This window comes from Prionailurus bengalensis, chromosome A3 (genome assembly GCF_016509475.1).
Source record: "Prionailurus bengalensis isolate Pbe53 chromosome A3, Fcat_Pben_1.1_paternal_pri, whole genome shotgun sequence".
Taxonomy (NCBI): Eukaryota; Metazoa; Chordata; class Mammalia; order Carnivora; family Felidae; genus Prionailurus; species Prionailurus bengalensis.
The window spans coordinates 124,848,454-124,863,923 of record NC_057354.1 but is presented as its reverse complement, the minus strand read 5'-3'; the positions used below and the strand labels follow the sequence as shown (position 1 = coordinate 124,863,923).

Below are 15,470 nucleotides of genomic sequence, written 5' to 3'. Positions count from 1 at the left end.
ATTGTCTTGATTCTTCCTTAAAGCAGGCTCATGCAATTTTAATTGGAATCCTGATAAAACAGGGGTTTTATTGCTTGGCTGATAAAACTATTGCAGAGACTTTTTTAGGTTCCTGATGTGTAATTGCTCCGCATTCTTATTGTTGGCACAGAGCACCCGTCCAACTGTTATTCCTCACATAGTGCTGTGGAATTGGGCAGCAGGGAATTCTACTAAAATCCCTCTTTCCTTGATCTTTTCCTTGATCCCTGGGTTACACTGGCAAACAGCTCCTGTATACTGCCTATACTGGAGTTTGAGTTGGACAGGGACCGGTCGATCAGTGAAGGCTCTGTGCCTGCTGAATGCCATGCCCTGGCTGTCTGGTCTCCAGTTCAGACTTCATCAAGTGCTGTAATCATTAACCCCTGCAGGAAGCCCGCAAGACAGACGAGAGTATCTGCTTCTGCTCAGCTAGACACAGCGACTGTTGAAGCCCTGAGATGGATAGAAGTCAGGAAAGAAATGGTGGTGAGGGGGTGGCAGGACGGGAGCCAGGTGGTGAGGGGCTAAGGCTGAGGAGGGAGATTGGTTTGTGGAGTGCCGTGTCCCTGATGGCTGGCTGTATGATTGGCTCTGGCGTCTTCATGTCACCACAGGGGGTCTTGGTCTACATGGGCAGCCCTGGAGCCAGTCTTGTGGTCTGGGCAGGCTGTGGCCTCCTGGCCATGATGGGTGCCCTGTGCTATGCTGAGCTGAGTGCCCTGGTTCCCAAATCTGGAGGGGAGTATGCCTACATCCTGCAAATCTTTGGCTCTTTGCCAGCCTTCCTGGTTATCTACACATTTGTGTTGCTGGTCAGACCAGCTGCCATTGCTGCCGTCTCCCTGAGCTTCGCCGAGTATGCCGTGACCCCCTTTTACCCTGGCTGCTCCTCGATGCCCCAGGCTGTGCTCAAGGGTGTGGCTGCCTCCTGCATCCTGCTGCTGACGCTGGTCAACTGTTGGAGCTCACGGCTGGCCACCATGCTGGTGAACGTGTGCGCCGTCGCCAAAGTGTTCTCGTTGCTGGTCATCGTGGTGGGTGGGGCCGTGGTGCTGGGCCAGGGCCGGGGCCACACGGAAACCTTTTTGCTTGCCTTCCACAACACAACACAGCAGGCTGGGCGCATTGGCATGGCCTTTTACCAGGGCATGTGGTCCTTCGATGGCTGGAATAACGTCAACTATGTGGTGGAAGAGCTCAAGAATCCAAAGGTGAGTCCATAATACTTCTTCAGAGGGTGAAATCTCCAAACATTAGCTGTTCCAATTATTGTTATTTGAACTGACTAAAACCATGAGAAATCAGCTGAAAATGGGGGTACCCTTTTTGAAGTCATGAATGCCAGCCCACTGTCTACCTTAAGTAGTTTATGGAATTAGAGGAATAATAACTTCCCAAGTGAGCACAGAAATTTATAGGATCACACTCATGGTCTCATTTGCCTGGCAAGGTCGGTATTATCAACACCATTTTTCACATGGAAAACTGAGGCTTAGAAAGGGGGAAGTGATTGTGAGGTCATACCACTAGCAAGAGGCCGTGCTTGATGACTCAGCTTGTTATCTGTCTTGATAGCTGGAACATTTGGACTCTTCAGTTACTATGGAAATTAACTCTTTGCTATAAATATATTTGCTTAGGTTGCTATTTGTTTTCTTTTTTTCCTGCAGGAGCCTTTAATTTTCAGAGGGGGAGAACTGAGTCTTTTCCTCTACATCCTCGGGGCTGGCTCAGGGGCCATTACATGTCTCACCTCTCAGCAGAGGCTCCCTGGAGGGGGGTTTGGGAGAATCTGGGGGGAGAAGAGGAGCTTGGAGACTGAAGTCCCAGAGCACAGAGAGAGACCGGGGTGAGGGCCAGAGAAGTCCTGGGACCTAGTTTTTATTCTTGCATGTAATTCCTCGTGCTTTAGTTCCTCCCTATCAACGGGATCATAATAGCTGCCCCACCTACCGCGCAGGGCTTGAAGGTATTAACTGTTATTAACTGGCGTAATCACTTGTGGATGGAGTGCCATAAACAGCTGTAATTTCAGGTGAATGGTTACTGTGTGTCCATGGTGGCTCTGGGTGAGTCTGGGGCTGCTGGGCAGGGGCACGGGCTCATTCAGTTCACAGGGCTAGACTCCTCTCTCTCTGAATCCAGGCTCTGGGCTCCGAGCTGGTCCAAGGAAAGAGCAAGGGGGTCCAAAGGTGACAAGCTCCCATGCCATAGAGCATGGATTAGCAAATTTTTTTCCATAAAGGATTAAAAAGCTAACATTTTAGGTTTTTTTGGGTCACGAGTCCTCTGTCACGATCACTCAACTCTGTTGCAAATAGCCATAGGTAAACAAATGAGGGTGGCTGTGCCTCCATAAGAGTTTATTTACAAAAACAAGCAGTGGCTGGATTTGGTCCACAGGCTGTAGTTTGCTGACCTCTGAATTTTTTTAAACAAAATTTTTAATGTTTATTTATATTTCAGTGAGAGAGAGAGAGTGTGTGCATGAATGGGGGAGGGGCAGAGAGACAGGGAGACACAGAATCCAAAGCAGGCTCCAGGCTCCAAGCTGTCAGCATAGAGCCTGACAAGGAGCTTGAACTCACGAGCTGTGAGATCATGACCTGAACCGAAGTCCGACACTTAACCGACTGAGCCGCCCAGGCACCCCTGCATTTTTGACAAATGTGGGTTTCTTTCTTTCTTTTTTTAATGTTTATTTATTATTGAGAGAGAGACACAGAGCGTGAGCAGGGGAGGAGTAGAGAGAGGGGTAGACAGAATCTGAAGTAGGCTCCAGGCTCTGAGCTGTCAGCACAGAGCCCGACGTGGGGCTCGAACTCAAACTGTGAGATCATGACCTGAGCCGAAGTCGGTGGCTTAATCAACTGAGCCATCCAGGCGCCCCGACAAATGTGGGTTTCAAGCAAAAACAAAGCCATGCCTCTGAATGATGGACAATTGAAATTCTGGCTCTAAGTCAGAGCTCTGAAGCACATGTTAAGTGTATCTTTGTTTCACACTCTTTTTCAAGAAATGGCAGATCCTATGCCAAACCTGGGCCAGCGTTATGCCCATGTGCCCTGGAATTTGAGTAAAGAGTTAAGGTGTTTGAGAATGAAACCAGGAAATCTCACTGTTCTTGTGGCACAACCTGGGGCTTGGCTGTCATAGCTCATTAGCTGGCCGGTGGGCTGTCCAAGAGGAGTCGAATTCAAAAGCATGTCAGATCCCTTCCCTGTGACTTGGCATGTGGCTGGGTCATGCATGGTGGGTGCTTGCCTGCTGAGGGCACCCCACAGCAAGGCCTGCAGTAGGAGGAATCCAGGACTCTGCTCCATTGCCCATCTTTGCTACACGTGCCCTCTTCTCGGCCCAGGCAGAACACACTTTCAGGACTGGGAAGATGAGGAATTAGCTGCCACGCTGAAACAGTGGTTGGGGCCATTTCCTTTGCCTCCAGATCCTCAGATTTGAGAGCTGGAGGGGACCTGAGAGGACCTACTGTCTGTGAGAGTCCATTGCTGTCCTACTGGCTTCACTTGCATGCATTTGTCACATGACCTGCTAGGTCTGCTGACCAGGTTGCCCAGGACTGGAGACTTCCTAGGGATACGGGGCTTCTGGTGTTAAAAGCGGGAAAGTCTCAGGCAAGCTGGGGCGAATTGGTCACTCTCCCCGGCCCCTGCCCTTAGAGGACAAGACAGGATGGGACAGAGGCTTGGATATAATAAAGCTTGCTGAGGTGCTGTCTCCACTTGCTGCTGGAACTCATGAGGCAGAACAGCCCAGGAGTCCTGCGAGAGGAGGGCTGGAGCTGAGCCTTGAAGGGCTGATGTGGTTTGTGGCAAAACAGCCGTGCAGAGGCAGTGTGAACAGGAACACAGAGACCAGAAAGAACTGGGCATCTCTGTGTCTCAAGGAAGTTTGAGTAGGGCAGAAGACAGGCCCTGAGATCAATACTCTGCCCTCAGTGCCCCCTTCCTCCTGTGCTTGCCTCCAGAGTTTTCTGTGGCTGGCAGAAAGCTCTGGAAATTGCCTTATTATTATTTTTTAAATATTTATTTACGTTTGAGAGAGAGTAAGAGCGAGCCGGGGTGGGGGCAGAGAGAAAGGGAGAGAGAGAATCCCAAGCAGGTTCTGCACTTTAGTGCAGAGCCTGATGTGGGGCTTGAACTCACAAACTGCGAGATCATGACCTGAGCTGAGCTCAGTAGTTGGATCCTTAACCGACTGAGACACCCACGTACCCTTGGAAATTGCTTTTTATATAATGTTGAAGAAGAGAAGATGTGCTAACCAGGGGCAGACACTAAAATGGGGGAGGGTCCTACCTAGTGGTGGGCCAGGAGGTGTGTGTGGGACTGTGGTTCAGCCCTCCCAGGGACAGCTCTGTGCCAAGTCTGGAGAAGACCTCCCTGCCAACAGAATGACCTCTTCTGTGCTTCATTTCATGTTATAAGTGTCAGTAGCAGCAATACCAGGTTCTGGGGTCCCGTTTGGTACCGAGGGGAGAGGCTCTGGGCTCATCAGTGCTTGCCTGCCCCTCAAGAGGTAAGCCAAAGGACATCTAGAGAAAGTCCTGCGTGAGGCCGGGGGTGTCGTGGACATGCGTTTACTGCTTTGAGGTGTAGATGTCTATCCAGGGTGGCCCAAGCCTGGGAAATGTTTTTTGTTTTTGTTTTTAATTTTTTAATGTTTATTTATTTTTGAGAGAGAGAGAGACAGAGAGAGACACAGAGAGACACAGAGAGAGACAGAGAGAGAGAATGTGAGCAGAGGAAGGGTGGAGAGAGAGGGAGACAGAATCTGAAGCAGGCTCCAGGCTCTGAGCTGTTAGCACAGAGCCCGATGTGGGGCTCGAACCCACGAACTGCAAGATCATGACCTGAGCTGAAGCTGGACGCTTAACCTACTGAGCCACCCAGGTGTTCCTTTGGGGAATGTTGAATGGAGTTCTGTGGGTTCAGAGGGAGACCCCTTCCTTCCATTTGCTCCTGGCTCCAGAATGATGTCCAGGGCTTGGGGGGAGGGGGTGTGGTGGGAGGGTGACCAGGCGGTGAAGTGGGAGGGAGTACACTCTGTTTTACCCAGTTTTCATTTATTCCTCCATTTTTATTGGACGCCTGCTCAGTACCTTTATTGAAAGACTGAGGGTCAGAGTGTCACAATGCCTCCATAGGATAAGCTGCTCTGTGTGCCCACAGCCCTTATGTCCAGGCCTTTCCTTTTCCCTCCTCTGTGCTGACCCTCATACCTTGCAGGGAGGCAGAGCAGTGAGAAGTCCCATTTTACAGATCCCCAATGACCCCCAATTTCCAGTTGAGGAGCCTGAGGGTCAGAGTGGAACCCCTGGCAGAAATGGCCTTCAGTCTGGGTGGGCCTGAGTCCTGGAGACCCAGAAAATAGGCAGGGTTGTCATGGTGGTCTTGGAATATTACAGCTGGAAAGACTGATGAATAGCCAAGAATGAAGATCTTTAACTTCCTTGTCCCTTCTCTGTGCTCTGTTCTTGTGGGTGCCCCCACTCCTCTCAGGCCCTCTGTATCTCCACTGCTCAGACTGGTTCCCGCCCCTCATGGCCTCCCAGCACATCTGTTGTTTGTGGATCCAGGCCATGGACTGTGAGCAAGTGGAGGGGGGGGCACACAGCCTGAGTGGCCCCCAGGGCCTGACATACTCCCTGAGGCCAGGATGAGCTCAGCACTGCACTGACGAGCCTATTCTGGGGGCCTGAGAAGGAACTCACCACCTAACACGTGGCTTCTTCTGGACTCTGCAGCAGAACCTGGTGTGGGCAGTGATGATCGCCATCCCCCTGGTCACCAGCTTGTACCTCCTGGTCAACATCAGTTACCTGCTAGTGTTGTCGCCCAACGAGATCCTTTCCTCTGATGCTATGGCTGTGAGCTGGGGGTGAGTGAGTCAAGTGATGTGTTCCTTGGCCACCAGGCAGACATCAGGTTTAGGGAAGGATAGTGTCCTGTGTATATTTCAAGTTGCCTCTAGATGTTTCGCTTGCTCTGTTTCCTTGCTGTTGTCTTCCAGTTTGCTGCTGGAGTTCCTTCCCTTGACCCTCTGTTGTCCTAGGAACCAGGTGCTGGGGGCCTGGGCCTGGCTGGTACCGTTGGCTGTCGTACTCTCGACATTTGGCTCTGCCAATGGGATGTTCTTCGGTGGAAGTCGTGTGTGCTATGTGGCTGCGAGAGAAGGCCACATGGTGAGAGATGGGGTCTGGGCTGGCCAAGGTGGTGGGGGCTGCAGGAGGGCGAAGCTTTCTCCTGCCTGAGCTTAGCACTTAGCCCAAGCCAGGACTCCCCCTACAAGGCATAGCCTTCTTCTCTTCTTTAAAAAAAAAAAAAAATTTTTTTTTTAGTGTTTATTTTTGAGACAGAGAGACAGCATGAGTTGGGGAGGGGCAGAGAGAGACTCTGAAGCAGGCTCCAGGCTCTGAGCTGTCAGCACAAAGCCTAATGCAGGGCTTGAACTCATGAACCGTGAGATCATGACCTGAGCTGAAGTCAGACGTTTAACTGACTGAGCCACCCAGGCACCTTAGCCCTCTTTTCTTCTGAGAATGAGACTCAAGCATCCCAAGCATCTCCATTTAAACTCCAGTCCTTTGACTTCCAGGTTTTGGGAGTTACCATACTGGATCACACTGTGGAGTCTGTAGGTGATGGGGATGTTTGTGTAGGGCAAACGGTGTGGGGGCAGCGGGGCAGAGCCACAGGAGCAGAGCCGAGCTGGTGAGTACGCTCAGGGCCCCTCCCCCTGGGGACTCTGTCCCTCTGGTAGCTTTCGCAGCAATGATGCTGAACAACAACTCCAAGATCTAGGGGGCTGACAACAGCAAATGCTTCATGTTGCTCATCAGTCCCTGGGTCTGTCATGGCTCTGCTTCAGCCTGGGGTTCGTGTTCAGATTTTCTCATTCGGGTCTCTGAGTCTGTTCTTGTCTCAGGGACCCAGGCCAAAGCATGTTTTTGCCTAAAGCAGGTGGCAGGGGTTCAAGAGACCAAGCCAAGCCACACAGGTATATTTCGAGCCTCTGCCGTGTTACCCCTGCTCACATTTCATTGGCCAAGCCCAGAGTCAATGGATGGGGAAGTACCTAGTATTTCTCCTACAGAGGTGGGAGAGGGAGGACTATTTGCTGAGTACTTATACAGTCTACTACCATAATCCATGATCCTATTCCATGCTCCATCCATAACCATCCCACCCTCTTCTCCCCCATCCTCTGTCTTCCTGCCCCTGGTCCCTCTTCCTGTCTTGGGGATGAGCAATAGAAAGTTGGACAACCTGGCCAGGCACGTGGGTCAGCTCCCTACACTCTAGCCCATGTCCTAAGCTTTTTGGGTCTCTGGAGTGATCGGCCTCCCAAGCTGTACGCTGGGCCTGCTTTCACCCCAGGTGAGCCACAGGGACCTGCATCTTGAAGCTGTGGGGACTGGGGATTATTAGGTTGGGCACACTGGTGTCCAGAGTGAGTTTGGCAGGGGAAGAGGGCTGGGAACTTTCCAGGGCAGAAACCTACTGCGCCTCCCTTGGCGGGGTGGCTGCCTGACACCTGGCTTTGCTCCCAGCCCCAACTTCTGTCCATGGTTCATGTGCATCGCCTCACACCAACTCCGGCCCTGATGTTTACCACGGCAGTGGCTTTGGTCCTGGTCATCCCAGGAAGCTTCAGCACCATCGTGAACTTCTTGAGGCAAGTGAGACTGTCCTCCCGTGCTGGGTATCTCATAGCCCCTTTGTGCGTACACTCACATACACTCATATGTATATGGAAGCCCCCTATGTGTGCACACTCACACACATGCATGTGTGTATATAAATACATGTGTGCACACTTCTGGAAGCCCCTATGTGTAACTATCACATATATGCCTGTTTATATACATAAAGATATGCATGCACACTTCTGGAAACCTGAGCTCAGGGCTCTTGCACATGCACACACATTTCAGCCATTCTCTCCCAGTTATGTTTCCAAAATTAAATGTGGCTCCCTCCTCTCTTGTCCTATTTCCAAAAATTCAATGAGACAAATGTTTCACCAAGAGGCAGACAAGTTAAAGGCTTGTGTTGTCTCTGTCATTTTTTATTCTTCCTCGTTCCTTTATTCTGTCGCTGAGATCACGTTAAAGCTATCTTCAGGCTTTACTCACCACGACTGGTAGCCCTTGGCTGTGGTGTGATTTTCCCTTTGTAGTCTGATCTGTGCTCAGGACTCTGACCCAGCATATCTTTATTGAACCTAGGGCAGACCCACAACCAAGCTGGGTAGGTATAATCAGAGATTGCATCAAAATGGAGACATATTCTGAACCCCTTTATTGCCTTGCCTGGGGCAGAAATGATGGACTGTCGTGCCATTCAGTTGTGGTTTTATGACCTCATCTGAAACAGGTTTCGTGGGCACATCCTTACACTTACAGGCAAGTGTGGCGTCTGGATGCCGAGGGAGCTCTCAGAGCAATTTCTCAGGCATCGTGTGTTCTCTTCTTCATTGTCATAAGTATAATTAATCTTCTGGAACAGGATATACAATGCTTGATGTGACTTTCTTCAGAACATTAAGTAACAGATCTGGTTTTCTTTTCATCTTTTTCCCATGAGAAAGGATAAAATCGTTATATGATGAGAATAATATCAAACCGTGGTGAACCCAGGGTTTCTTTGGGCTGAGATTGGGGAATGTGACTGAGACTGTTCCGGCACAGAGTGAGAATGTTGGGGATGATCTATCCCAACAAGGACCCCATGTCTCCCAGTCTTGACTGCCTCAAGAGATGGCCTGGTCTGGATCCCATCTCCCGGATCAGATGAGGCTTCCATCGGACCTGTATCAGCCACTCAACTAACCACACTAGGGAAGGCAGAGGCCAGGCACTTGTCTGGGTGTTCAGTGACCTATCCTGTCACCGACTCTAAAGTAGGAGCATCTGCTATGAGTGTGCTGGTCCCTGAGGAGAGCACAGGCTTCCTTGACATTTCACCAGACTCCTGTTTTTAGACACACAAATGCTCCTCCCTCTCTTTGAAAATTGTCCTTTTCTGTCCAGTCAGGGGCAGTCAAACAAGGCCCAATATGAAGCCAAGTGGGTGCCTGGGCTTGTATGTGTGAGTCACTTTGTGACTGGAGATGAAGGAGGCAAGAATACCCTCCATTGCATTCCTGTTCTTGGTGCCCCAGCCTTGCCTTCTTCTTTCCTAAGTCTGCATAGACAAGGACAATTGGGGGTAGCTGAAAGGCCCCTGATGAGCTTGCACTTCTGTCCCAGGTTTACACCTAGTAGGCCAGCCCCTCTTGCAGGCCCACCCAGGGAAGGGCCTCAGAGTAAGTGGCTCATGTTTGCCTCTTAGCTTCCTTGGCTGGATCACCTATGGAACCACCATTGGCTGTCTCTTGTACTTGCGGATAAAGAAGAAGAATCTTCCTCGACCTCACAAGGTAGAGTCTGGAATTAACATTGGGCTTTTTGCAACCCTAGGCTGTTGCATGAAGCAGATCGTTGGACCATAACCCCATTTGGGGCCTGGAGAAAGAATGTAAGAAAGGATGTCATATTTGGTAGACAGTTTCTATATTTCCTGGGGGTGAGGACATCTGGATCACAAGGCATCAATTCTGCTTACTGGGGACTCATTTCTCCTCTGGAGGACCCTGAGGGAGAACAACAGGAGACCAATGCAGAGAGGATGCACACATATAGTAGGAGGATTAATCCTCACATAGCATAGAGAGGATTAGCCTGGGTCCCAAAGCCCCTGATTCTTGGATGGCCCCTTGTAACCTGGCAGGCGGCTTCCCTGGCCAGGCAAGGTAGGATGGCAGTGACTGGAAGAGAGGAGCTGGTGCCAGGTGAAAGCAACAGGCGGGCAGGCAGGAGGGACAGAGCCCAAGGGCCACATACAACATCCCGTGCCTCTCCATCATCCAGGTCCCTGTGTCCATTGCAGGTCCCCACCATCATCCCTGTCATCATGCTCCTTGCTTCTCTCTACCTGGTGCTGGCGCCCATCATCGACCACCCCCAGATTGAGTTCCTGTACATCTTCCTGTTCCTGCTCAGTGGCATCCCGGTCTATTTCCTGTTTGTCTATTTCCAGTGCCAGCCCAGGTGTTTGCAGATGGCCACCCTGTATCTCCAGCTGCTCCTGGAAGTTGCTCCAACCACTAAAAATGTTGACTAAAGGACTGGACAGTTGTGTACTGCCCTCCTTGCTGCAGACACCTCTATCCCCACACAAGTGGCCTTGCGAGTTTCTCTGTAGGCTGACTCTGCATAATTTTAATGAGCAACTGGAATGCTAAATACAGCTGTTGTGAAGTTTTGGGGGTATCCAGCCAGGACAGCATCCCTCCTTCTCTAAGAACTGCTCCTTCAGTGAAGGTGGATCTCACAGCCACATTGGTATTACATGGCTGCCTCTCTGGGTATGGTTTTTTGATATTCCAGGTGGGGAGCATGAAATACATTCCCTCCTTTGGGGATTTTGGAGTTAGAATTCTGATGGTTGCCTAATCTGAGGAATTGTAAGTCCTGGGCTGTATGTGGAACCATCTTCCATTATGGGGGCAGAGAAGCAGAGAAAGCTCCCGTGCAGAGAAGGATGAAGATACACAGTGAAATGGTGTGAGAATTATGTGGTCCCTGAGAGCTGGGGAAACGACCTGAGTAGACAGCAGCCTGGGTCCCTGGCTGTTTTATAGTTCTAGTCTCTGACCTTCTGTAGCCCAACTGCCATCTAGCCGTCCTTCCTCCTTTTTGATCATCAAGGACAACCTGATGCCTTATAATAAATTTCCAATTTCAGCTCAGGTGAGTTTGAGTGAGTTCTAATTTCCTGCAAATGGAAAACCTTTGGGTCTGACAAACCTTGTTCAGGGAAATATGATACTTTAGTTCCTGTTTAAAACCACCAACTGGCTTGAACAGGGAAAGAAGTAAGAGACAGATCCCTGGGAGGAAGGGATTTTATTGACTTTGGGTAAAAGGGAGGGCAGTCAAATTTCTAGAAGAAAGGATGAAAAGTTAGAACAGACCCCGGAAGACTAATGTGGTTCCAGGGGGCAGAGAGAGCTGGCTGCCCAGGTGAGAATACGGGATAGGAAGGATGACAACAATGCCTAGAAAAGCTGGGGGTGCAGTTTGTGAGTCCATGGGGGAGGGACTGGAAAAAAGGAGGGCAGGAAACACTGCTCAGCACCTCTCCTCTTGCGGCTGCACCTAGACAACTGTGTAGGGCTTTCCTTTTATTGCACAGACATAGAATAGGATCCCACAAGCTCTTTCTGTTAAGTTTTCTTCTCCCATCAACCAATTCTCCTTTTTTCTGACACCAACTGGGTATCCAATGATTCTGTTCATTTCTGACACAGTTAATGCAGATCCCCAAAGCTAAAGGGCTCAGGCACAAGGTGCAGACACCAGTCACAACCATTGGGTCCCTCGGTCACCCATGCTTCTGCCCAACTTGGTTACAGTCCCTCCCTTTATGGTTGATCACTTGCTAGAATGACCCACTGGACTCTGGAAAACACTTTACTATCAGTAGTCCATTACAAAGGACATAACTCAGGAGGGTCCAGTGGGAGACATGCATAGGGCAAGGCATGGGGGAAGGCGTGTGGCACTTCTGTACTCTCTTTGGGTGTGTCACCCTCCTGACACCTTGATGTGTTTGCCAACCTGGAAATTCTCTAAAATCTGTCATTTAGAGGTTTTTATGGAGGTTCCATGAGGTAGGTGGATTAATCATTGGCCCTGGTGATTGAATTCAATCTGTAGCCCCTTGGCCCTCACCAAAAGTCAGGGGTGGAGGTGGAGTTGAAAGTCCCAACCCTCTCATCTGTCTTGGATTTTCTGGAGATCAGCCCCCCTTCCAGAAGCTCTCTGGGGTCCCCACTCACCAGTCATCTCATTAGCATACAAAAGATACCCATCACTTCAGAGATTCCAAGGCTTTGGGAGTTGTGTGCCAGGAACTGGGGACAAAGACTTAATATTTATTTTTTGTGATACCACACTTCTGAATTGTGAACTCTTTATCAGTGCTGTTCCTGAAATTCTAGGAGAATCTTCATATCCTTCCCCCAGCAGCACAGCCTACTTTAGAGAAAAGAAAATTACAAGAAGTTGGTTTTATCCCATTCCTTGTTAAAGGAGGCCATGGATAAGGCTGAAAGTCCCCAGGAAAAGTACTGAACACCTTGAACAGGTATTAGTTCTTTCTGATATGAAACACTGGGCTCCAGAAGCAAATGGTCCAGAAAGAATTCTTAAGATGTCTTTGGTGCAAAAAAGGTGGTTGGTTGTATTAAAGCACAGGGACAGGACCCACGGGCAGAAAGAGCTGCACTGGGGTTATGAAGAATGATTGATTATATACTTTCAAGTTGGGAGGGGGTTAGGGATAGTGTAAGTCTCTAAGGAATTTGGAAGCAAGGTTTCCAAGACCTTGAGGGGTCATTTACTACTGTTTAGTAAAAACTTAGACTTCAGATGTATATTAGTGGGCCATATATTTGGAGGATGATTGTTAACACATATCTTGTGGGGTGGGGGTGGGATTGGTGGGGGGAGTGGAGAGTTAGAGATAAAGGAAGTTTCCAAGGGATTTTCCTATGTTAAAGAAGACTTACAGGATCCTGAACTTAAGGCTAATGTCAAGCTAAGGTTTCCTTTAAAAAATTTTTTTAAACATTTATTTATTTTTGAGAGAGAGACAGAGACAGAGCATGAACAGGGGAGGGTCAGAGAGAGAGGGAGACACAGAATCCAAAACAGGCTCCAGGCTCTGAGCTGTTAGCACAGAGCCTGACACGGGGCTCGAACTCACGGACCGTGAGATCATGACCTGAGCCGAAGTCGGACACTCAACGGACTAAGCCACGCAGGCGCCCCACTAAGGTTTCCTTTAGCCTCTAGCAAAGTATTAACATGGAGGCAGCTGAGTTCCTAGAGGAAGGTCACTCTGTCTGTCCCAGGTAATTGTCAATGGGCTGCAAGTTGTAAGGAAATTTAACTTTTGCCCCATACTTCTTTTGCCTTTGTTTTCCATATCACTTTCCTCTTCTGGGTCCCATCAAACTGTGCCTTTGTCTCTCATGAACCTCACTGGGCCATGCACCCTAGTGCTTGGTTTTGTGTTGTGCTCTTTCCTGGGCTTTGGGTTTGGTGAGGATAAAGGTTAGTTCTTAGACATGTTTGTCCATCCCTCATTTCCTCTCATGCTCCTGGGCTCCTTGCTGACCAATAATGTTTGGTGAATCAAAATAATGAAATAGCTGTTGAATGATAAGGACATGTATGACATTTCTGTTTTTTAGCATTTGCATGCATGGCTGTCTTCCCCATAGTGCCTGCTCTGCCCTGGGCTCCCAGGCTCTGTCCTGGGAAGGTTCTCTAAGGAGGAAAGATACCTCCCAAGTCTTGAGAAGTCCTGTCCACCTGGAAGTGGATGCATGCCTAGGGGTGGAAAGCAGAGAGGGGGCTGAACTACCACAGGCTTGGCCTTGGGTCGTGCATTCCAGTTAGGCCATGTTTCAGTTTGCAACTCAGTCTTCCCATCCTTCCCCCAATCAACTGGCTTTTGGCTCACAGTCCTGTTGTGATGGTGCAAAGGGTCCTCAAAGCTAGAGTCTGAGAAGGCAGCTTCTTTCTCCTTGCAATTTCCCAGGACTTCTTCCCTGAGCTTCTGTTCTGCCCTGGACCCCTTCCTGGGCCCCCAGAATAATAGGGGAATGATCTTAGATGGAAAAAGGAGATTTTTTTTTTTTTTGTAACTAAAAAATTTTTTTAATGTTTATTTATTTTTGAGAGAGAGAGAGAGAGAGAGAGGGAGGGGCAGAGAGAGAGGGAGATACAAAATCCAAAATAGGCTCCAAGTTCTGAGTTGTCAGCACAGAGTCCCACTTGGGGCTCGAACTCATGAACTGTGAGATCATGACCTGAGCCGAAGTCAGATGCCCAACTGACTGAGCCACCCAAGTGCCCTGGAAATCTGAGATTTCTTTTTTAAAGTAGGGATTTTTTTTTTCAACGTTTATTTATTTTTGGGACAGAGAGAGACAGAGCATGAACGGGGGAGGGGCAGAGAGAGAGGGAGACAGAATCAGAAACAGGCTCCAGTCTCTGAGCCATCAGCCCAGAGCCCGACGCGGGGCTCGAACTCACGGACCGCGAGATCTTGACCTGGCTGAAGTCGGATGCTTAACCGACTGCGCCACCCAGGCGCCCCTGAGATTTCTTTAGAGATGAGAATATTGGACTTCCTTGCTCTGAGTCATGAGCATGATTTCTTCCATTGTTACTTATCTTCTATAATCAGAGATGGCATAGTAATTGTCATGATGCTGGCCTTTGGATTGGGAAAAAAAAATGTTCTGAGTCTTGGGGCCCAGGGTCAGAGTCCTTGCTGTTCCCTCTAGAGAAACAATAAGTTCCAGGAAATGTGTGGGGCAGATGTTGGTTGAGTTCCTGGGGGGTGGGGGTGGGGGTGGGGTGGAGACAGGGCAGTGTTCTTTAACCCTAGGTCAACCCAAAAGCATCTGGATGTTTCAGTTTGGGGCAGAGCATGGCTACTCCCCATCATAAGCACTCAATTCTTTGAACTTCCTTTTGGCCATTTACACTGTCTTCTGCTGAATATTGGGAATGGGGGAACCTGAATCTCATAGAATAACCCATACAAATGAATGTTGTGGTTAAAACTTCAAACATTACAAAGGGTATAAAGTGAAAGTCAACATTTCTTACTCCACACTCCCCATTTCCAGTGCAATCAGTTTCTTTGCTTACTTCCAGAAAGCTTCTGCACATGGTAGAGTCCACTGCTGCTTTGCTCATTAGAGAAATCACAACCTGTTCAGTTCTACCTGTTGATGGGAAGCAGTTCTCTTCTCATATCTCCATCCCCAGACCAGGGGTCCAAGTCCTTTACTATGGTAGTCATGCCTACTGTTCACTATCTATTGCTAGCTCTCCTTGTGACCACATGGTGGACTGCATTTTCCTGTCCCCTTGGAATTAGATGTGACCACAGGACTTGTGTTGGCCAATAAAATGTGGGTTGAAATGATGTATGTTCCTTCTAGGGTAAAGCTTCAAGAGCCAGTGTACAATTTCCTGCATTTTCCATTTCCATTTCTGTTTTGGTAACTGGAAGTGTTCTGTTAGTCTGGGTCCTGATATAACAACGATGTGGAGGAGGGCCAGCCCCCAGCCAACCCTATGTGGGCATGTAGTGTGTGCATAGTTAACTTTTATTGTTTAAACTACTGAGATTGGGGGATGTTTATTACTGCAGCATAACCTAGCCCATACTAACTGTTTATCCCTCCCCTGTTCATGAGTTGTACGAGTACCCAGGACTGCTGACCAATTAAGATGCACCTCAATTTGAGAGGTGCCAAGGAAACCACACTTGATGTGAACTCATCCTTTCCCTGGC

At 49.2% G+C, this 15,470-nt stretch overlaps 1 protein-coding gene across 1 annotated transcript; it reads left to right on the top strand.

Moving 5' to 3' along the window:
- Positions 1 to 422: 422 nt before the first annotated feature.
- On the top strand, positions 423 to 10,824 carry LOC122467022 (b(0,+)-type amino acid transporter 1-like). Its single transcript, XM_043553297.1, has 6 exons — positions 423 to 1,235; positions 5,789 to 5,922; positions 6,097 to 6,226; positions 7,595 to 7,719; positions 9,378 to 9,465; positions 9,975 to 10,824. Exons 1-6 carry the CDS (start codon positions 483 to 485, stop codon positions 10,206 to 10,208), a joined length of 1,464 nt encoding a protein of 487 aa, XP_043409232.1. The 5' UTR covers positions 423 to 482; the 3' UTR covers positions 10,209 to 10,824.
- The last annotated feature ends 4,646 nt before the right edge of the window (positions 10,825 to 15,470 follow it).